At 35.3% G+C, this 21,432-nt stretch overlaps 3 protein-coding genes and 1 pseudogene across 11 annotated transcripts; 3 read left to right on the top strand and 1 right to left on the bottom strand.

Annotated features, from left to right (window-relative positions):
* The first annotated feature begins 5,544 nt into the window (after positions 1–5,544).
* Positions 5,545–8,466, top strand: LOC104746494 (uncharacterized). Its single transcript, XM_010467983.2, has 9 exons — positions 5,545–5,954; positions 6,227–6,298; positions 6,477–6,566; positions 6,681–6,723; positions 6,940–7,046; positions 7,243–7,338; positions 7,708–7,898; positions 7,982–8,051; positions 8,142–8,466. Exons 1-9 carry the CDS (start codon positions 5,775–5,777, stop codon positions 8,241–8,243), a joined length of 951 nt encoding a protein of 316 aa, XP_010466285.1. The 5' UTR covers positions 5,545–5,774; the 3' UTR covers positions 8,244–8,466.
* LOC104746495 (dehydrogenase FPY6) lies at positions 8,465–10,855 on the bottom strand. The gene is made up of 12 exons (XM_010467985.3): positions 10,643–10,855; positions 10,411–10,551; positions 10,275–10,323; positions 10,138–10,155; positions 9,805–9,920; positions 9,600–9,713; positions 9,445–9,495; positions 9,280–9,368; positions 9,134–9,194; positions 8,974–9,051; positions 8,773–8,880; positions 8,465–8,687 (listed from the first exon to the last, which is right to left on the bottom strand). The coding sequence occupies exons 1-12, from the start codon at positions 10,772–10,774 to the stop codon at positions 8,574–8,576; spliced, it is 1,071 nt and encodes a 356-aa protein (XP_010466287.2). The 5' UTR covers positions 10,775–10,855; the 3' UTR covers positions 8,465–8,573.
* A 36-nt stretch (positions 10,856–10,891) lies between these two features.
* LOC104746493 (DNA topoisomerase 6 subunit B) lies at positions 10,892–15,857 on the top strand. 8 transcript variants are annotated; one of them, XR_015582655.1, is made up of 19 exons: positions 10,892–11,189; positions 11,294–11,346; positions 11,463–11,560; positions 11,681–11,786; positions 11,955–12,092; positions 12,231–12,282; positions 12,395–12,459; positions 12,831–12,937; positions 13,146–13,248; positions 13,347–13,432; positions 13,530–13,726; positions 13,905–14,015; positions 14,162–14,243; positions 14,412–14,484; positions 14,730–14,821; positions 14,922–15,060; positions 15,141–15,235; positions 15,320–15,494; positions 15,573–15,857. XR_015582655.1 is itself a non-coding variant. In XM_010467982.3 (19 exons), exons 1-19 carry the CDS (start codon positions 11,105–11,107, stop codon positions 15,720–15,722), a joined length of 2,016 nt encoding a protein of 671 aa, XP_010466284.1. In that variant the 5' UTR covers positions 10,892–11,104; the 3' UTR covers positions 15,723–15,857. The 8 variants fall into 8 exon arrangements, 2 of the variants coding, with proteins under 2 accessions (XP_010466284.1, XP_087345429.1); XR_015582654.1 differs by having other exon boundaries at positions 14,162–14,247; XR_015582652.1 differs by having other exon boundaries at positions 13,905–14,020.
* Positions 15,858–16,388: 531 nt separating this feature from the next.
* On the top strand, positions 16,389–19,471 carry LOC104746492 (protein ETHYLENE INSENSITIVE 3 pseudogene; annotated as a pseudogene). The gene is made up of 2 exons (XR_015582650.1): positions 16,389–16,718; positions 17,257–19,471. The product of XR_015582650.1 is annotated as a protein ETHYLENE INSENSITIVE 3 pseudogene (transcript).
* The last annotated feature ends 1,961 nt before the right edge of the window (positions 19,472–21,432 follow it).

Raw genomic sequence — 21,432 nt, 5'->3', positions numbered from 1 at the left:
ACTCATTGCATTTTTTCTATGAATAATATTCTCTACGCTTTAGAGCACTGATAAGTATAGTTTCAAATGCATTGCAACAATCAAGTTATAAAGATCTTGTTTTGTTATGTTATGCTTATGGTTTGCGAAAATCAATTTATAAAATGTAAAGTTGTAAAATAAAGCTACAAATTACAGTCATTAATTTAATAAGTATAGTAGGTGTTATATGGGAACAATAATTTGGAGGGCACTAAACTCAATTACATAATAAATTCTCAATTAACAAGTCACACAAAAAAGAGTCCAAAGTTTCGTTAAATTTGGGTCAATGAAATTTCAAATGAGCCGAATGCAAAACACTCTTTGCATTTTTTTTCTATGAATAATATTCTCTACGCTTTAAAGCACTGATAAGTATAGTTTCAAATGCATTGCAACAATCAAGTTATAAAGATCTTGTTTTGTTATGTTATGCTTATGGTTTGCGAAAATCAATTTATAAAATGTAAAGTTGTAAAATAAAGCTACAAATTACAGTCATTAATTTAATAAGTATAGTAGGTGTTATATGGGAACATGATCGAGTTACAAGGATATATATTAAAAATAAAGTTAAAATCTCCATAAAAATAAATTAAATTAAAAAACATATTGAAATTTGACTTAAAACATAGTTCATTAGATGTTCTTTGGAAATTGAATATAGGAAAAAGCAAGTTTGAAATCAAGAAAACTATTGTTAGAGAAGCTATCGTTAAGTGTAAACAACAGCGGATACCTCGCTTGTATTTTTTTTCTTTTTCTGTAACACTTTAAAAGAAGCGTCCATTACTTTTGAACATTATTTTGGGTTTGCACCTCACTTGTAATTTTTCTTTTTTCTGTAACGCTTCAAAACAGTCCTTGTCTGATATTTCAAAAACTAGTGTCGATTATAATTAAATATTATATTGGGGTTTGACGTAGCTTGTATTATAAATCTTCTTTGTAACGCTTCAAAACAGTTTTTGTCCGATGTTTTAGAACCGTATGTTACTTTTGAATTTTAAAAAACATAGTCAAATTTGACTTAAAACGTAGTTCATTAGATGTTCTTTGGAAATTGAATATAGAAAAAGCAAGTTGGAAATCAAGGAAACTATTGCTAGAAAAGCTATTGTTACGTGTAAACAACAGCGGATACCTCGCTTGTATTTTTTCTCTTTTTCTGTAACGCTTTAAAAGAAGCGTCCATTACTTTTAAACACTATTTTGGGTTTGCACCTCACTTGTAATTTTTCTCTTTTCTGTAACGCTTCAAAACAGTCCTTGTCTGATATTTCAAAAACTAGTGTCAGTATAGTTGAATACTATTTTGGGTTTTGACGTAGCTTGTATTATAAATCTTCTCTGTAACGCTTCAAAACAGTTTATGTCCGATGTTTTAGAACCGTCTGTTACTTTTGAATACTATTCTGAATTTTAAAAAACATAGTCAAATTTGACTTAAAACGTAGTTCATTAGATGTTCTTTGGAAATTGAATATAGAAAAAAGCAAGTTGGAAATCAAGGAAACTATTGCTAGAGAAGCTATCGTTTTTTTTTTTTGATAACTGTTAATTATATTACCAAAAGGAACTTGAGGTTTACAAAAGTTTATATAGTTAAGGACAGTCCAAAAAAAAATAAAAAGCTGATCGTTATAGGAGAAGCAACTTCCATCAGGAAAAAAAGATTAGATTAACCGAATAATAAAATTCAATAGAGTTGTGCAAGCCATTTGAGGAGAAGTCCTTTTCCTTGTTTGCTGAACTGAGGGAGCATATGTTCCTGCATTGTGACTACTCCCTCCAAGTTTGGGGACATGTTTTTACGCGTCTTGGTCTACCAAATCTCATTATCTCCTCATGGCAAACACTGATCAGCTGGCTCATCGGTACTACAGCAGGTTTATCGTCCACGCTGAAGATAATGGTAATCCAAGCCACTATTTACCTCATCTGGAAGGAATGCAATACTCGCTCACACGGTGGTGTTCTCTCTACCCCAGAGAAGCTATCGTTACGTGTAAACAACAACGGATACCTCGTTTGTATTTTTTCTCTTTTTCTGTAGCACTTTAAAAGAAGCATTGTCCATTACTTTTGAACACTATTTTGGGTTTATACCTCACTTGTAATTTTTCTCTTTTCTGCAACGCTTCAAAACAATCCTTGTCTAATATTTTAAAAACTAGTGTCGGTTATAATTGAATACTATTCTGGGTTTTGACGTAGCTTGTATTATAAATCTTCTCTGTAACGCTTCAAAACAGTTTTGTCTGATATTTTAGAACCGTCTATTACTTTTAAACACTATTTTGAATTTTTAAAAACATAGTGAAATTTGACTTAAAATGTAGTTCATTAAATGTTCTTTGGAAATTGAATACAGAAAAAAGCAAGTTGGAAATCAAGAAAACTATTGCTAGAGAAGCTATCGTTACGTGTAAACAACAGCGGATACCTCGCTTGTATTTTTTCTCTTTTTCTATAACGCTTTAAAAGAAGCGTCCATTACTTTTGAATACTATTTTGGGCTTGCACCTCACTTGTAATTTTTCTCTTTTCCGTAACGCTTCAAAACAATCCTTATCTGATATTTCAAAAACTAGTGTCGGTTATAATTGAATACTATTTTGGGTTTTGACGTAGCTTGTATTATAAATATTCTCTGTAACACTTCAAAACAGTTTTTTGTCCAATGTTTTAGAACCGTCTATTACTTTTGCACTATTTTGAATTTTAAAAAACATAGTGAAATTTTGCTTAAAACGTAGTTCATTAAATGTTCTTTGGAAATTGAATACATAAAAAGCAAGTTGGAGATCAAGGAAACTATTGCTAGAGAAGCTATCGTTACGTGTAAACAATAACGGATACCTCGCTTGTATTTTTTCTCTTTTTCTGTAACGCTTTAAAAGAAACGTCTATTACTTTTGAACACTATTTTGGGTTTGCACCTCACTTGTAATTTTTCTCTTTTCTGTAACGCTTCAAAACAGTCCTTGTCTGATATTTCAAAAACTAGTGTCGGTTATAATTGAATACTATTTAGGTTTTGACGTAACTTGTATTATAACACTTATCTGTAACGCTTCAAAATAATTTTTGTCCGATGTTTTAGAATCGTCTGTTACTTTTGAATACTATTTTGAATTTTGATTCTCATTTAATGCTATGTGATTCATGCGCTATCTGTTTAAACACATTTAATCAATCTATATTTTTAAAAAATGATATTATCTTTTTTATATCATACTCATAAGTGGTATTTCACAACAACATATAAACTTCAATGATGCTACTGAAACATGTTTCTTGCTTCTACTTTGCCATTGTTTTGCTAGATTGATTTCATTATTACTTGTCAAATAACTCAACTTTGTACTTACATCAATTAAAAAATACTGTGAAATCTAAATTTAAATACAGTTATACCACATGTCCGAGTAATTATTAATTTACTACATGTCCCAGTGAGTACTTTTATATTTATGGAAAAAATACTTTGTTAGATTTTATGATGTGCCCTAAAAAAACGATAGACAAAAATGTGAAACTTTGGAAAAATTGAGGACAGAAGATAAATTAATGTTGAAGATTTGGTGGAATCAGAAAAATAGAAGAGGATCGGTCCAATGGAATAATTTACTACTACATCATCACTTTCGACGGTTTCGATTGAAAATATAAAAAGAGCAGTTGATGAGCTGTCGCTTTTACATTGGCCAAATAGCATGTGACGTGCAATAACTGACCCGTATGATTGTCAATATATGTCTCTTTTTTCTTTTCATTATGTAAGTCGACGTGGCTTTTCTAGTCAAGTCATCAGCAATATGCAAAATGTTATGACTCTTATAATATTTCCATAGATGATTTTTTTCTCTACAAATATTTGCCCATTTGGGTAAACTATCTTATCTTTCATTTTCGAAAAAACAACCGTTCTCAAGAAGGCATTATATAAAAACAACAAGAACAAAAATTAACTATTTCTGTTCCAAGGTAAAGGGCATGACACAAAATGATCAAATTAAGTAAATAACCTTTAAAACGAAGCTCAATGCTCACTCACAAGTTGATCAATTGGGGTAAAACTATGCATACGTGCAAGTTACAGCACACATTCGAGTCAAGACATACACCATTCTCTAAGGCCTTTTTTTTTTGTAGGTTATATGAGACACCGTAATCTGTAGTACACACTAGTACTTTATGCGGGACTAAATGAGCATCGTACTCACAAAGTCACAATCTCACATATTCGTTTCAGGAGAATAGGAGATAAATTACTTCAAAAGATAAGTATGTATGCTCTAATATTAAATAAAAAGACAAAATGATGAAATCAAGACAAAATGATGTATTCAAGTAAAATGAAAACGAAACTCATAAATTAATTTTAAAAATTCAAAATAGTATTCAATGGATTGCATGGAGCGTTTCGGTCCATTTTAGCTGATTTTGTTTATGTTCTAAAAGTAATATTATTTACAAAAATTCAAAATAGTAGTCAATGCATTATGCATTGTGCGTTTCAAACCGTTTCAACTAATTTTGTTTACGTTCTAAAAGTGATATTATTTACAAAAATTCAAAATAGTAGTCAATGGTTTGCATTGTACGTTTCGAACCGTTTCAACTGATTTTGTTTATGTTCTTAAAAGTAATATTATTTACAAAAATTCAAAATAGTAGTCAGTGCATTGCATTGTGCGCGTATCGAACCGTTTCAACTGATTTTTTACGTTTTTATAGTAATATTATTTTTTAGTTGATACTCATATGTGGTATTTCACACAATCATAAATTTTAAACATCTTTAGATTTTTTTTTTGTTTTTTTTTTCTTTTATAGTATACGGTCTACACCATTGTTTTAATAAATTGAGATCATTCATATTTATAAATATAACTTAATTTTATATTTCAATCTATTAAAAATAATATTTAATAAAGTAATTGAGCAAAACTTAGAAAACCTAACAAAGTGACAATTATGAGAGAGATCAATTTCAGTGATTATATGGACAAATTGCATATACTCTTAGGGGTTTATTATCTATTTCATCACTTATAAAGCTTTTTCCAAAAACAAGTCAATTATTGAAACATAAATTTAGTATTTTTAAAGAACTTGACCTTTTTCTCGTTAAATATATAGCAAAGAAATTCAAGAAATCTTATGTTATTCAATTGACGATTTTTAGCAAAAGAAAAAATTATTCAAATGACGAGTTATAGATATTTCTCTCAAATCTAATGTTATTAAATATGAACTTTATTTAAACTAAACTTAATTTAGTTACTATTATTCAGTCAATAATTTAAATAAAATACGAGGTTATTCAAAATTTAGCCATTTTTTTCGAGGAAAAATTTGTTCAAAACGCTTTAAACCCAAAATAATTCTAGCTTTCATCAAGTATACTATTTAGGTCTAATAACCCTCAGATTCTTCTTCATTATACAAGTTAAACAAAAAAAAATAGAAATGATTTTAAAAACCATGAGAGTAAAAAACAAAGATGCTTTTCACAAAGTTACAATAATATTTGAAACTTGTGTCAAAATAAAAAATAAAATAAAAAAAAAAATTGAGAAAAAAGAAGGCAGAGTTGCAGCATAAAAGGAAGAAAGGGGCGTAATTGCCAACTCTATAATTAGATACAGAAAGAGAGCAAACTTTGATATCCTCCTTGAGAAAACGAGAGGAACACATACACATACGAGAGAGAGAGAGAGCCAAGCCAACAACAACTCTGCACAATGGCGAATCTACCTCCATCTCTCTCCATGGGCACACCTTTCGGCGGTCCAAGCACCTCTGCCCAGAATCCCACCGGTGCTCCGGCGAACAAAGATCGAAACTTGGCTTCCGCGGAGCAGTTGGTGCTCGATCTAAGCAATCCTGAACTCAGAGAGAATGCTCTTCTCGAACTTTCCAAGGTTTCTCCTAATTTAAATATCTCTCATAGTTTTCTTCTTCCTTGTTTATGGGCTGTCGTTTTCTCTGCCCGATTCGTCAACGAGAGAGAGCTAGGGTTACAAGTGCAAAAATTTTCCAAGTTGGGAACTTTTCTCATGAAAAAGTGAATTGAGTGTTTTAGTATGTGAGTTTGGGAACTTGGTTATGCATGAAACCTTAAAAAGGTCGAATCTTTTGTCTTTTGCTTTAGACGATTTTGAGTATATCTGACTTGTTGTTGTTTCTCTTGTAGAAGCGAGAATTGTTTCAGGATCTGGCTCCTCTCTTGTGGAACTCCTTTGGTACCATTGCTGCCTTGTTGCAGGTGTGACTTGAATGCATCTGTTTTCGGTTATATCTAGTGATTTAAATGCTTTTTTCTTTCTTGTTAAAAATTGATGAGTCTATTGATTGCAAATGATTCATTAATATCCAGATGCTATTTATTCCTTGTTAGTGTTAGTGTGGTATGATTTGACTGGTTTCTTTTATTTTGCTTGCAGGAGATCGTATCAATCTACTCTGTGCTTGCTCCTCCAAATCTGACTCCTGCTCAGTCCAACCGTGTTTGCAACTCACTTGCTCTTCTTCAGGTTTGCATGGAGAGATTTTCACTTCTTTATTTTGGATGTTTGGTTGCATGTTCATATATGCTGAATCCATCAAATTCCTGATACTCTTCTGTTTCTGGCTGTTGTACTCTGCAGTGCGTTGCATCTCACTCTGACACCAGAATGTTGTTTCTCAAGGGTAATGTTCATGTTCTTGTTCTTTCCATCAGGCTAGCTTGGCTATAATATAATGATATGTGCGATTGGGGATGTCTATCATATTATTTTTGTCTGTTTAATGCTATTGAGTGGTGGTTATCTTATTTATTGTATACCTTTTATGGTTTCAGTTTATTTCATGAAGTACTTACAACTTATGTATTTATTGTTATGCCTTTTTCGTTCTTATACACAGCCCACATCCCATTGTACCTTTATCCATTCCTTAACACAACGAGTAAGTCAAGGCCTTTTGAGTACTTGCGGCTTACTAGCTTAGGTGTCATTGGTGCACTTGTGAAGGTAAACCATCTGGCCCCTTTGCTGTCGCTTCTTTCCCTTCTGTACTGAGGTTCCCCACCAAATACTTGCTGAAAGATGTGTAAATGGTCTTGGTTATTAATTTAATGATACTGTGGATAATTTACAATCCTTTTTTGCTAGTTAGTGTATGAAATATGAAAAGTCATTGAAGTCCTTATTTCACCTTTTTAACCAGGTTGATGATACAGAGGTCATTAGCTTCCTTCTTTCAACTGAAATCATTCCTCTGTGCCTCCGCACCATGGAGATGGGGAGTGAGCTGTCAAAAACTGTGAGCCTTTTAACTTAATTTAATATGTTTTGTCAGTTATATATTCTTCTGAAAATCTCAAAACTCATTTGAGATGTATTTATTATGTCTGCGGTTATAATGTGTATAACTTTTGGCGTTTCAAAATTGTTCATTAATAACTCAAATCTTAATTTTTGACAGTCTCTAACGAAACAGTCTCAATTCTTCGTGTTAAACTATGAATACTGTAGACAAAATTCTGAACAACGTATCTGTCACCCTCAGTTAATTATATTTTCTAGGCTTGGATTAAATAAATTCATGAAACTAGTTCTCACAAGTGATTGTGTCTACAGTGGAAATTGTGCAATGTCTTGTTTACAAATTTACATGATATATTAATGACAGGTTGCAACGTTCATTGTTCAAAAGATCTTGTTGGATGATGTGGGGATGGATTACATCTGCACAACAGCAGAGAGGTTTTTTGCAGTTGGTCGAGTTTTGGGCAATATGGTTCAGTCACTTGTGGAGCAGCCTTCACCCCGCCTTTTGAAGCATATCATTCGTTGCTATCTTCGTTTATCAGACAACCCAAGGTTGGTTTAGCTCGATCAGAGATGCGTTTTCATATATTCTCATGTGCTTGGCTTTTTAATACTCGAGTTTGTGTTTTACTTAGGGCTTGTGCTGCCCTCGGAAGTTGTCTCCCTGACTCGCTACGAGATGGAACCTTTAGCAACTGTCTTCGCGTAAGTCATTGTCATTTTTTTAAATTCAAGTTTTGAGCTTGTTTGTGTAAGAGATGATTTAGTTGAAAACTTGGGTATATATCGTTTCAGGAGGATCAAATCGCAAGGAGGTGGCTGCAACAGTTGGTTCACAATGTTGGAGTTGGTCGAGTTCCAACACATCAAGGTGGAGGATTTGAGCACATGCTTTGAACTGAATCCATCTCAGCCCATCCATGGAGTGTTTCTTCTGTTTTAGTTTATAATTGTTCATGTGCGTTTTATGCCTAAACTTAGATGATGGGTTATATAGGCTTTTAATCTGTTTGCAATTCTTATTGTAATTATTAAAAGCTTTAGAACAAAACCCTGAGAATGCATAAGTCTCGGGCTAATAAAGGATTGGTTACAAAATTAATATGATAGAGTTTGCATTTTTATGTTGAAAGGTAACAATTTTTATTTCAACAAAGCTTTAGCGGTCTCTTGTTGTCTAAATCGTACTTATTAAAGAAGGTTCATAAAAAAAGAAAAGGTTCAAGGCTACAATTTGGTGACAGGGACTACTGCTCCATTCTTTGCACCAGACTCGAGCATTGCTTCAAGAACTGCAACGTCACGAGCACCTTCGACGTATGATAGACGAGGCTCTTGCTCCTGCAACAAATCCATAAGAGATTTTAGATAAGAAAATATCCATGTTTTGAGTTCCTGTATTCCAAGGCTAAGGTTCTAGGATTACCTTTGAATTCTCTGAAATATCATTGAAGAATGCTTTTAGTTCTTCAGTCACTCCGCTAAACGGGTAAAAAATGGTCCTTGATGTCCCTCCTTCTCCATAAATCGTGGCCTGGAAAGCTCAGAAGATCTTAGCCATTTGAGTTGAGTAGTTTCAAGCAAAATCTGAATATTTCAGTTGGCAAACATATTAAAGTAGACAAACCAGGTAACCATGTCGGCCACCTTCGACTCCACGCTCTAGTTGAATAGTACCCTTTAGTCCTACGACTCTCCATAATATCTAAAAAGTATAAGTTATGTGAGAAAAATTGTGTTTATTATTAGCGCTGTCGAAAGCAGAACATCCAAGTCTTACTACATGCCTTTGGAGACCTTGAAGACACAACCATAACAAAAACGCCAGAGCATCCATTCTCGAGCTGACTATGGAGCAAAGAATTGTCCTGGTTTAGAGTATTCATGTGAAATCAGTGTGCTAAGAGACAGGGATTAGTGTAGTTACACTTACAAGTTTGATGTTATATTGTCTGGTCCAGGTAAAGTCTTATCTACATGGGAAGTGGCGGCTGAGACTAATGTTACCTCACATCCAACAAGCTGTTCATGAAAAACCAATAACATGACACTTGAAGGATATCGGAGAAGCATATTAGCTAATGAAGTTATATGGTACCATTCTTAACCCTGCAATGAAATGCACACCCATATCCAAGATGAAACCACCCTGTAAATGTAGAGCTTACGGTAAATATTGACAGATAACTTAGTTTCTTCGAGATATATATGAGTGAGCGAGATATGTGTAACGAAATAGGATGTAATACGTACACTCAAATTTCGCCTCCAGGAGCTTGAGAAATAAGGATTAGAACTGTTCATTGATCCCTCAATAATAAGTTGGACGTTCATCATATCCCCAATTTCTACCATCAGTTTCTTTAACTGCCGAAAGAAACCATGAGATATTTCAATTTTCAAGCAGGATATTACTTGCTGAACTGTAAGTGCCAAGAAGATAATAAGTTAAGTTTACCTCAACAAAAGCTGGCTCAAAACGATAATTTTCAGCCACAGCCCAGATAGGACGGGATGGAGAATCAGCTGAAATCTCTCTATAGCTTGACATTGCAGTTTCTATCTCACTGATTGCTGCAACAACAGAGGTTTTAACCAATAGGAAAAAATCATTTCATCTGCACTTTATAGTGGCATAATCGGAAGATTGTAGTTTTACGTTAAATGGGACATGCTCAACAGGAAAAAAATGACCCTAAGCCAGAGTAATCCTACACGTTTCACGTTTAATAAGATATGGAACTTAAACAACATGCCAAGCTGGTTTAAACAAGAGGAGTGATCAACTTACAAGCAGCAGCTGGCTTCTCTGCAGACCCATCCAGGACAGCAACATACAAATCAAGAAGGGCGGATTATATATAGTTTGAGCAATCAATGGCAGCTAAAAAATGCAGTATTTTAGGACTAATGAAGTTGGAGACTCACCTTGAAGGACATGCTTTCCTGCCTTGAGCATCTTCAATGACATTTCAACCTAAAGCATAATTTTTTTTAATCCAATGCATTGTTACAAGTAGATTCTTAAACCCATCAGTGAAGACACTAGGAATAAAGATGATACCATGGTTTCTGCAGCTACAACAACAGCAACACCAAGTATTGAACTATCTTGAATAATCTCATTCAGACCCTCATCTCCCCATTTGCACTTCACATCAGGAAAATGCTTTCTTGCTATCTCCACAGCTCCTTTCGCAGATTCCTTCAACCAAATCAAAGCGCATATGATCGAACCAACATAAAAAGTACACTCTTTTTTGACAAATGGCAGTAAAAAGGATAAAAAATGGTACCTCAGTACGGCTCCAAATCGCTTTCAAGACGAGGAGATCAGAGATCTCAGCCAAACGTGGAATGTATTGCGTTTTGACGAAGATCCCAGCTCCGAGAATAGCAATTCCAGGACTAGGAGATGGATTCACCATTTTTGCTTTCTCTTGTATTGGATCCAAACAAACTGTTTCCTGCTTCTTTCTAGTCACACAACAAACGACTAATGAAACGCTTAATCCAATCGCGATCCTTACTCTCAAACGCTAGTCTTGTTCAATCGCAAACGCTAGATGGGAAAAGACCGATATGCCCCCAGCAACCAATCTCCCTCTCTCCATCTCATATCGATCGAGTTCTCTTTACTTCCTCACCTTCTTCATAAATCCCTAGTAGATCCTGCTTTGAATTATTATTTTTGGAATTAGTGTTGAGTTTGTAGTGAATAGATTTGGTTGATCTTTGATTCATTATTTTTTTTTGTCATGGCGGGAGATGATGTAGCTGAAACGAAGAAGGGAAGCTCGAAGAACACTAAGAACAGCAGCAACGAAAGCAAACTCAAGCAAAGTAATGATGATGATCTATGTATCTACTGCACTATTTCGAGTTTAATTGAGTGTTCCCGATGGTGTAATTGAATATTCTTTTGGTTGAATTCGTGAATTTTGCAGAATCTCCAGCTGAGTTTTTCGCGGAGAACAAGAACATTGCTGGATTTGATAATGTGAGTCCCCGATATGAATGATCTTATCTCTAGTTAATAGTCTGTGATTCAATCTCAAGCGAAGTTTGAAGTATCTGATAATTATTGGGTCTTGAATTGGGTGGTTTTTTTTCCAGCCAGGGAAGTCGCTTTATACTACAGTTAGAGAGCTTGTTGAAAATGCTCTTGATTCTGCAGAGTCTATTTCAGAGCTCCCTGAGGTTGAAGTAACTATGTATGTTTCCTTACTTTGGGCCTAAACACTGATACTTCCTGCTAATCCGATATGTTGGTTGTGGTAGGAGAAAGTGTAGATTCACTGACTTTGACTGTCCTTGTTTTCTTTTTTTTGAAGCGAAGAGATTGTAAAATCTAAGTTTAATTCCATGATTGGTCTTATTGATCGGGAACGTGTTGACACACAGCTCTATGATGACTATGAGACAGAGAAGGCCCGTGAGGTGCATGAATCTGTTTTCTCTTTTATTGCTCTCATCTTCTTTCTGGTTAAATCATTGTGCTTTTAAGCAGGCTTTGTTTTAATGTTCAAGAAAATTTTACTGCTCTGAACAGTACCCATCTATTCATGGATTTGTTTCTGATTCTTGTAGTTGTTTCCTGCTATGTAGAAAAGGTTAGCAAAAGAAGCTCGTGTCAGTGAGATACAAGCCAAAAATTTGGCATCGGGAAAGAAAAACAAAGAGCCTGGAGTCTCAAAGGTTTTAAAGGCCCGTGGGGAAGCATCATACTACAAGGTGACATGTAAGGTGAGGGTTTGAATACTATTTGTTTGATTCTACTGAAATTTTCCTGTGCAATTTGAAGTATATGTATAAATAGCTGCAGATCCTTAATTACGTTCTTAAGCATTTTTTGAGTTATGACTTGGATTGATCGTAATGTAGGATAATGGTAAGGGGATGCCACATGATGACATTCCAAATATGTTTGGGAGAGGTAAAATAGCTAATGGCCACCCCCTAATTCCTCTATTGATTTAGCCTGGTGTATCAACCTTATAATCTGGCTTTTATCTAGAGGCTAAATTTACAAATTGTCCTGATGACAGTTTTATCCGGGACGAAGTATGGACTGAAGCAAACACGTGGGAAGTTTGGTCTGGGCGCAAAGATGGTAACTCTCTTATCAAGTCTAAATTTCAGGCTCTTATTCTTTTGTTTTTCCTCTTTTGACTTTTATATGGCATGTTTCATATCTGAGATTAGCCTGTAAAACTGCATAAAATGCTGAAGTGGTTTATCAGTTTCAAATTTGTATCCTTCAGTAGTCTATGACCAAAATAGGAAGATGGCTCGTTCCTAGGCTGACAAATGGAATTTATATCTTATATAGAAATGTCGTGCATGGATCTTTAGGAGGATCTGAATTGTTGTCGTTGATTGTCAACTGGTCTTTTGTTATTGTTCTTATAACATATGTTCGTATCTATATGTTTCCCAGAGAACCTGTTTAACTCTTAATTTCTCTAAATTTTCCTGGTGCAGGCTTTAATTTGGTCCAAAATGAGTACAGGCCTCCCCATAGAGATCTCTTCATCTATGAAAAGCCAAAACTATGTTACTTTCTGCAGACTGGATATTGATATTCACAAGTACGCAATTGAATACATGAACATCTTCTTGAAAGCAGATATCAATTTAACTTTTTATGTTTTTGCATTTGACAATAATAACCATCATGGACTTTCAACCTCTAGTAATGATGAAATTCATGGATGGGATAACTGTTTTAAACCTCTTGAAAAACTTCTCATTTAGCTCAGCGTCAAAGAATGGCCTTTATATGGTTGAATTTTTCAGGAACATTCCTCATATTCATCTGCACGAAAAGAAGGGGAACAAAGAGAAATGGCATGGGGCCGAAATACAGGTCGTAATCGAAGGAAACTGGACAACATACAGAGTACGTGGTTTAGATCGTTCTTTTTCTGTATCTTATTTCTTTAGCATTTTTTAGATATTTATGCACGCACAGTTGTCTAACACATTTTGTTTTTCCAGTCAAAGATCTTGCACTATATGCGCCAAATGGCTGTTATTACTCCTTACGCACAGTTTCTGTTTAGATTTATATCAGAGACACCAGAGTATGATCCCTATCTCTCTGTTTCTTACTGCTATGTGACATAGCTCTTTCTGTTTATGTGCAGCATTATCGAGCAATTCAATTTTCTTTTCCTGTAGCAAAAATGTCACTATTAAGTTCACTCGAAGAACTGATGTGATGCCCCCTATTCCTATCGAGACAAAGCACCATCCATCTTCAGTTGACTTGCTGCTTATCAAGCGCCTTATTACAGACACAGCCAAAAAGACCCTTCTGCAGTTTCTTCAGAATGAATTTGTGAATATTAATAAAACCCTTGCAACACGATTAATTGGTAATTCTGACTTCGATCTCATTTTTTATACAAGTCTGAAGTTGATTGATATTCCTGTTGCAGTTCATTTTAAGAAATTCTGTATCCCATGTCCTGTGATAAATTAGACGGATTTAGATGTCATGTTTGTTAACTTTTAAGAAAATCAACCCTTTTATTCTTGTTTTCTTTCTTTCAGGGGAGATGGGACCTGATTTCAGCCCTAGCATGGCTGTCAAATCTATAACATCTCAGCAAATGGTACGCATACATCAGCTATTCCGCCAAGCTAAATTCGACGACCCTAGTGGTAATGTAAGCAGCTGCTTTTTTTACTGTTCATGGGGAACTGCTTACCTATATTTCTTTTGAGGCTCGTATAAAAGTTTAATTTTGTTAGAGCATCTGGAGTATTGCAAAAATTAGCTCTAATTACCCTGCGGTTTTCTCCTTTAGTGTCTTAGTCCGGCAGGAGAATACAATCTTCGCCTAGGGATTATCAAGGAGCTGCATCCAGACATGGTGGCAACGTATTCAGGCAGGTTGAACGTCACTGCTACCCTCTTTTCTGCAAATACATCTGATTTATTTATGGAGTGCTATACTAGTTCTGTAGTAATCTCATCTGGCAAGCTTTACATTCTTTGTCATTAATCTGAGCTTTGTTTTTTTTAAGTGTTGACTTTTTCCTGGAAACTCTGTTCAGTGCTCAGGTCTTTGAAGGTCATCCTTTCATTGTTGAAGCTGGTGTAAGTGTGGGTGGACGAGATGTGAAACAGGCAAGTCATATCCTCCTGTTGTTGTTATTCAGCAAACCTTGCAAACATAGTCAAAAGAGAGTTCCCCTAAATTTAAGTTCGTAGCCACATAAGTGAGCTAAAATTTGAGCATGGATCATATCTGTTGCTCTTTATCTTAAGCTATGAATACGAATGATCTTCTTGCATGATTCTGTATAATCTCTCGATCTCACTCTTCTACTATCTAATAATAAATTATGAATTCTCTGGAACCGAAATGATAGGGGATCAACATATTTCGTTTTGCAAACCGTATTCCTCTCCTCTTTGAACAAGGAGGCGATGTTGTCACCAGGACGGCCTTAAAGAGAATCAAGTGAGATTACTTCTTATCTTGCTATATAACTCGGTTATCATTGTAGTTGGTATCTTTCTCCAACCTATTTTTATTAATAGGTATTGGGAAAACTTTGCAGTTGGAATAGTTATAAGATCAACCAGACGCAAGACAAAATAGGAGTGTTTGTGAGCATAGTGAGTACAAAAATTCCTTTCAAAGGGACAGGGAAAGAGTACATAGGAGATGACATCAGTGAGATAGCAACTGCAGTCAAGGTAACATTAAGAAAAGACTTTTTCGAGATTGTACAAACATCTTATTAAATCTAACGTTTGGCTTTTATTTTTCTGTCAAGTCTGCAATACAACAATGCTGCGTCCAACTGAAATCCAAAATAGTAAAGAGACTGCAAGCCCGTGAACAGCAAGAGCGGAAACGCAGTTTGAGCAGGTATAAAAAAAAAACACAAGAAATTCAGTTTCTTGAAAAATACAAGACTATTTGTTCTAAACCTGAAAACCGGAAATGTTGCAGATACATCCCGGATGCAACGGGGGCAGTGTACGAGGTTCTAAAACAAATGACAGAAGAACATAAGAAAATGAGAAAAAGTTACGGAGAGGAAGACAAAGTTATAATTGAAAAAGTGTCTAAAGATATAATCACAAAAGAAATATTGACAGAAAAGCTTGCAGAGCATGTAGAACAGGTTTTGTTTTTTTACACCAGTCACACTCTCATCAAAAAGTTTGTTTCTCTACTACATCATTTGTTGTTTTTCTTGCAGGTGGACTACGAGATGGCATTAGAGTATGCAACACAAAGTGGAGTAAGTGAAGAACCGAGAGAAAACATATATCTCCAACACTTGGATCCCAACAAGACCAACTTCATTGATCTTCATAGTCCAACTTTCGTCTTCAGGCTCATCTTGTAAACAAAAAAAACATTTGCAATCTCTCTATTATTATTACACTTGAACGAGTTTTAGTCATTTTTTTTTTTTTGTATTTGGGATTCAATATATTTTAAGAACACTTGAAAAGTGCAAAACAAGACATAAAATTTAACACTCTTTGGTGTGGTAAGTTTCAACAAATATGTCGGAAGAACGTGATAGAAAAAAAAACGAAGAAGCACGAAAACTTTTAAAATATTGTGATTTCTTATAGTATATTTTTTTGACTCTTGAGAATACAAGAATTGTCGTAATCGATAATAGTTGTCGATGATGACGAAAACTTTTTCTCTACTTGTAATAACATGATGTAAAAAAAAGCACCATTTCTTCAACCCCCATTTTAATGAGGAGGTATGGATAATGGACCTAATTTGTTTTATTATTCCAAGTGAAAAAACTAAAAATAAAAATAAAAAAGCCGCCAAAGAAATAACGTAAAAAAAAAAAGTAAGCATCGCGGGCAATAAAGAATATACGTGTAAGAAACAATTAAATACATACCGCGTAAAAAAAAAACAAAAAAAAACGAAGAGTAGTGAGAGAGAGCGAGTAGTGCCAAAAGGCGCTTTGTTATTATTTTTATTTTAATTTTAATTTTAATTAAAAAATAATAAATGATCTTAAAATTAAAAAATAAAAAATATATATAAGAGTAGTACTATCGTCTTCCTGATCTACAGAGAGACTCCACACAAACAAAAAAAAAAAAAAGGAAACGCAAAGAAGAAACGCGATTAAACAAAAGTCGCTTTCTACCCACGTGATCTTTCGTCGACTTTTCTTCTTCTTCCTTCTTCCTCTTCCTCATCTTAGTCTCTCTTCAACTTTTTTTTTGGTTTGAGGTGATGAAATTAGGGTTTACTATCTTCTCTTTCTTCTTCCCATCACCATAGACAAAAAAAAAAGGCAGAGACCTTTTTTCTCCTTCTTCTTTATTTTTAATTCTTCTTCGGCTGTTCATTTCTCTCCCAGGTACTACTACTACTTCACGCTTCTTCTTTAATTCAATCTGTTAGAGTTGTTTTTTTTATACTACTGATGATGATGATTTTTATATATTTTTTTCATGGGGTTTTTTAGTAGATCGATGGTTTTTACTTGATCTAATTAGATTACTTGATGTTGTTGTTGTTATATATCGTTGATCTATTTGAAATTATATTCAAAATTTAATTTTTACTCTTTCTTATTATTATTATTATTATGGCTTCATGATCATTTCTATTTTTAGGGGTTTCCTCGATTTTTCCCATTCTTCCTTTTATTTTTTGTTGTTTCCCCTTTGTTGAAGATCTCATCCCTAATCGAATCTGTGAATTATTTTTATTTTTTAAAAATTTTCCCTCCTAAGATCTGATGATGTGTTTCTTTTAGTTACAACGATGATTGAATTCGAAAAGCCCCTTTCTAAATCAAAAAAAAAAAAAAAATCTGGGTTTAGGGTTTGATTTTTAGTAAAGGTACTGATTGGTTTTGTTTTTCTATGTTTGATTTTTTTTTTTTATTACAGGTTAATTTTGGCTTTGGTACTTTTATTGTGAAGAAGAGTGACGACGACAGCGATGATGTTTAACGAGATGGGAATGTGTGGAAACATGGATTTCTTCTCTACTGGATCTCTTGGTGAAGTTGATTTCTGTCCTCTTCCTCCTCCACAAGCTGAACCCGATTCTATTGTTGAAGACGACTACACTGACGACGAGATCGATGTTGATGAATTGGAGAGGAGGATGTGGAGGGACAAAATGAGGCTTAAACGTCTCAAGGAGCAAGACAAGAGCAAAGAAGGTGTTGATGCTGCTAAACAGAGGCAGTCTCAAGAGCAAGCTAGGAGGAAGAAGATGTCTAGAGCTCAAGATGGTATCTTGAAGTATATGTTGAAGATGATGGAAGTTTGTAAAGCTCAAGGCTTTGTTTACGGGATCATCCCCGAGAATGGTAAACCTGTCACTGGTGCTTCTGATAATCTTAGGGAGTGGTGGAAAGATAAGGTCAGGTTTGATCGTAATGGTCCTGCTGCTATTACCAAGTACCAGGCTGAAAACAATATCCCGGGGATTCATGAAGGTAACAATCCTATTGGACCGACTCCTCACACTTTGCAAGAGCTTCAGGACACGACTCTTGGTTCGCTTTTGTCGGCTTTGATGCAACACTGTGATCCTCCTCAGAGAAGGTTTCCTTTGGAGAAAGGAGTGCCTCCTCCGTGGTGGCCTAACGGGAAAGAGGACTGGTGGCCTCAACTCGGTTTGCCTAAGGATCAAGGTCCTGCACCTTACAAAAAGCCTCATGATTTGAAGAAGGCTTGGAAAGTCGGCGTTTTGACTGCGGTAATCAAGCATATGTTTCCCGATATCGCTAAGATACGTAAGCTCGTGAGGCAATCCAAGTGCTTGCAGGATAAGATGACTGCTAAAGAGAGTGCTACTTGGCTTGCCATTATTAACCAGGAAGAGTCTTTGGCTCGTGAGCTTTATCCTGAGTCTTGTCCACCTATCGCTTTGTCTGGCGGAAGTTGCTCGCTTCTGATGAATGATTGCAGTCAGTACGATGTTGAAGGTTTCGAGAAGGAGCCTCGCTATGAAGTGGAAGAGCTCAAGCCAGAGAAAGTGATGGCTTCTTCAAACTTTGGGATGGCTGCTAAAATCCATGACTTTCCTGTCAAAGAAGAGGTCCAAACAGGAAACTCGGAATTCATGAGAAAGAGGAAGCCTAACAGAGATCTGAACACTATGATGGACAGAACCGTTTTCACCTGCGAGAATCTTGGGTGTGCGCATAGCGAAATCAGCCGGGGATTCCTGGATAGGAACTCAAGAGACAACCATCAAATGGGTTGTCCACATCGAGACAGTTGCTTACCCTATGGAGCAGCAGCATCCAGGTTCCATGTCAATGAAGTCAAGCCTGTAGTTGGATTTTCTCAGCCAAGGCCAGTGAACTCGGTGACCCAACCAATCGACTTAACAGGTATTGGAGTTCCTGAAGATGGTCAGAAGATGATCTCGGAGCTTATGTCTATGTATGACAGAAACGTTCAGAGCAACCAAACTTCTATGGTCATGGAAAGTCAAAGCGTGTCACTGCTTCAGCCAACAATCCAGAATCATCAAGAACATCTTCAGTTCCCAGGAAACATGGTGGAAGGAAGTTTCTTTGAAGACTTGAACATCCCAAACAGAGCAAACAACAATAACAGCGGCAATCAAACGTTTTTCCAAGGAAACAACAATAATGGGTTTAAGTTCGACACCGCACAGCACAACAACTTTGAAGGAGCGCATAACACCAACAACAACAACAGTAGCAGTAACAGGTTCCAGCTTGTGTTTGATTCTACACCGTTCGATATGGCCTCATTCGATTACAGAGATGATATGGCAATGCCAGGAGTAGTAGGAACGATGGATGGTATGCAGCAGAAGCAGCAGGACGTATCTATATGGTTCTAAGTCTTGGTAGTAGATTTCATCTTCTCTTATTTTTATCTCCTGTGTTCTTACATTTACTCAACCATGTAATATTTTTTCTGGGTATCTCTGTCTCTCTGTCACTTGTTATGTGTTTGTAAGAGTCTCTAAAACTCTCTGTTACTGTGTGTCTTTGTCTCGGCTGGTGAATCTCTCTCACCATCTGTTTCTTTTAATTACACACCCGACTTGGGGATGAAAAGAACACTAAATGTAAGTTTTCATATCATATATAATATATAGTCGGAATTTATCTTTCTCTTCTTTATGGTTTGATGAGTTGACTTTACAATTGGAAAGGTTGGATATGTTTATGTTTTGATGAGTTGACTTTACAATTGAAAAGTTTTGATGTGGATCACGCTAGATATCTCTCTACGTTTGGTTTTCATTAATTGATTAATTATCACAAGAAGAGAGGATAATAATATTTGTATTTGAAGGTAGACGTGCTTGTCGCTAGTGGCTCGTTGGTAGCATTCAAGCATGGGTCAGTGCTTGTGACTACGAGCTCTAGTGATCGAGCACACGTACCAAACCAAAACAAAAAGAAAGAAAAAAAAAGGTATTTATTTGATGTGAGGTATTCTTAAATACCTTTTTTTTTTCCTTAGTTTGACAATATTCCTATCTTTAAATGTACTGTTACTTATCTCTTTTTTTTTGAATGATGAAATGGTTTCAAATTACCAATTCAAACGCTGGTCTTGTTTACTATATACTAAAGTTTTTAAGAAACATGATCGACAAAGTAACTTACTAAACTCAGAACTTAGATTTCACAAACTTACAATTAAGCTAGAAAACTACATAACGTATATGTAGTTGGTCACAACGTGACAGGTTTGTTATAAAAGAAAGAAGTTTAACTGTAGCAGAAAAGAAGATGAAAAAAAAAATCAGAACGAGGCATTATATATTAGCTCAAAACAAGAACAAAGAGCACGATAATGCTTTTGCAACTTGAATGGCAAAATATTGGAAATAAATAACAGTACAACACTGAAAATATGGTCTAATCTACTTTATCAACGTCAATGTATAAAACAATTGAATTCAGCTTCCCCTCACTAGAGGACAAACCATATAAATATATAATACTAAAATCTCTGCTCCATTTCTATGATTATTCCACAACAAAATGTCCCTCTTCTTCTTTACTTCCCACGAACGTTGCCTAAAAATCACCAACTTCCCATTGTATATATTCATGCATTCCGACTTTGAAGCGGGGCTTAAAAACAACAACTGTAAATGTATGTGGGCAAGCTCAAGTTGAAAATGAAATTCAAAAAGCTGTACAAAATATATCTGCACAAGCTTCTGTCTCGGCACAGACATCTGATGTATGCTAAGCCTCTGTGCTACAAAAGAGCATCAGAGGTCTATTGATTTTGTCTGTATGTCTCGGTTTTGAAGATTTGTGAATATACTTAAAGCACGTTTTGGGATATTACGTGGAGGTAAAACACGAAGAAAAAAGAAGCTTGAAGATATTTAGAAGATTTAATGGGATTAGGAAATATTCGTTTAACAAAGAATAAAGTTAAATGGAATATTTTCTCTTGATTTTAGAAAAGTTGATAGCCTTGGGAGAAGCACGAAATTCCTTAAATATAGAGGGTCTAGGACTTAGAAACTCATCTCTCTAGAATGTAAAAAAAAAAGAGAAAAAACCTTGTAAGCCTTTTGGCATCTTTGAGAGAAAAGGGTGAGGCTTTTGTTTCTTAGTGAGAGTCCTGGGTGTAGATCATTTGTGTTGATCTTAGGGATCTCTTAGTGGGTTGGAAATAAATTGGGAACAAGCTAAGAGAAGATCTTAGGGTTGTGTAAGTCCAATATTGAACACTAATTGTAATTATGTTCAAGAAGTATTTCCAACAAAGATTGAGGACGTAGCCATTTGCTGAACCTCGTTAAAAATTGTGTGTCTCTTGTCTCTTCTACACTAACAAGTGGTATCAGAGCAGGCATCTGTGCAGAGTCTAACTCAACCAATGGGTGAAGATCTTGGGAAGAAGAACATGGAGGCACAGTCAATGTTATTCATGGCAAACGACTTATTGATGTTAGATCCAAATCATTATGGGAGGTGGAAGGTGTTGATGATGCATAGAATTAAAGAAATTCATGTAGATGCATGGACAGCAGTTGAATGTGGATGGGAGTCGCCAAAACAGGTGGTTGTTGTAGATTCTGACGGGAATCAGGTGACT

This window comes from Camelina sativa, chromosome 15 (genome assembly GCF_030686135.1).
Source record: "Camelina sativa cultivar CO46 ecotype springtype chromosome 15, ASM3068613v1".
NCBI lineage: Eukaryota > Viridiplantae > Streptophyta > Magnoliopsida > Brassicales > Brassicaceae > Camelina > Camelina sativa.
Note: the sequence above shows the minus strand (reverse complement) of the source record. Positions and strands in the feature narration are given on the sequence as shown.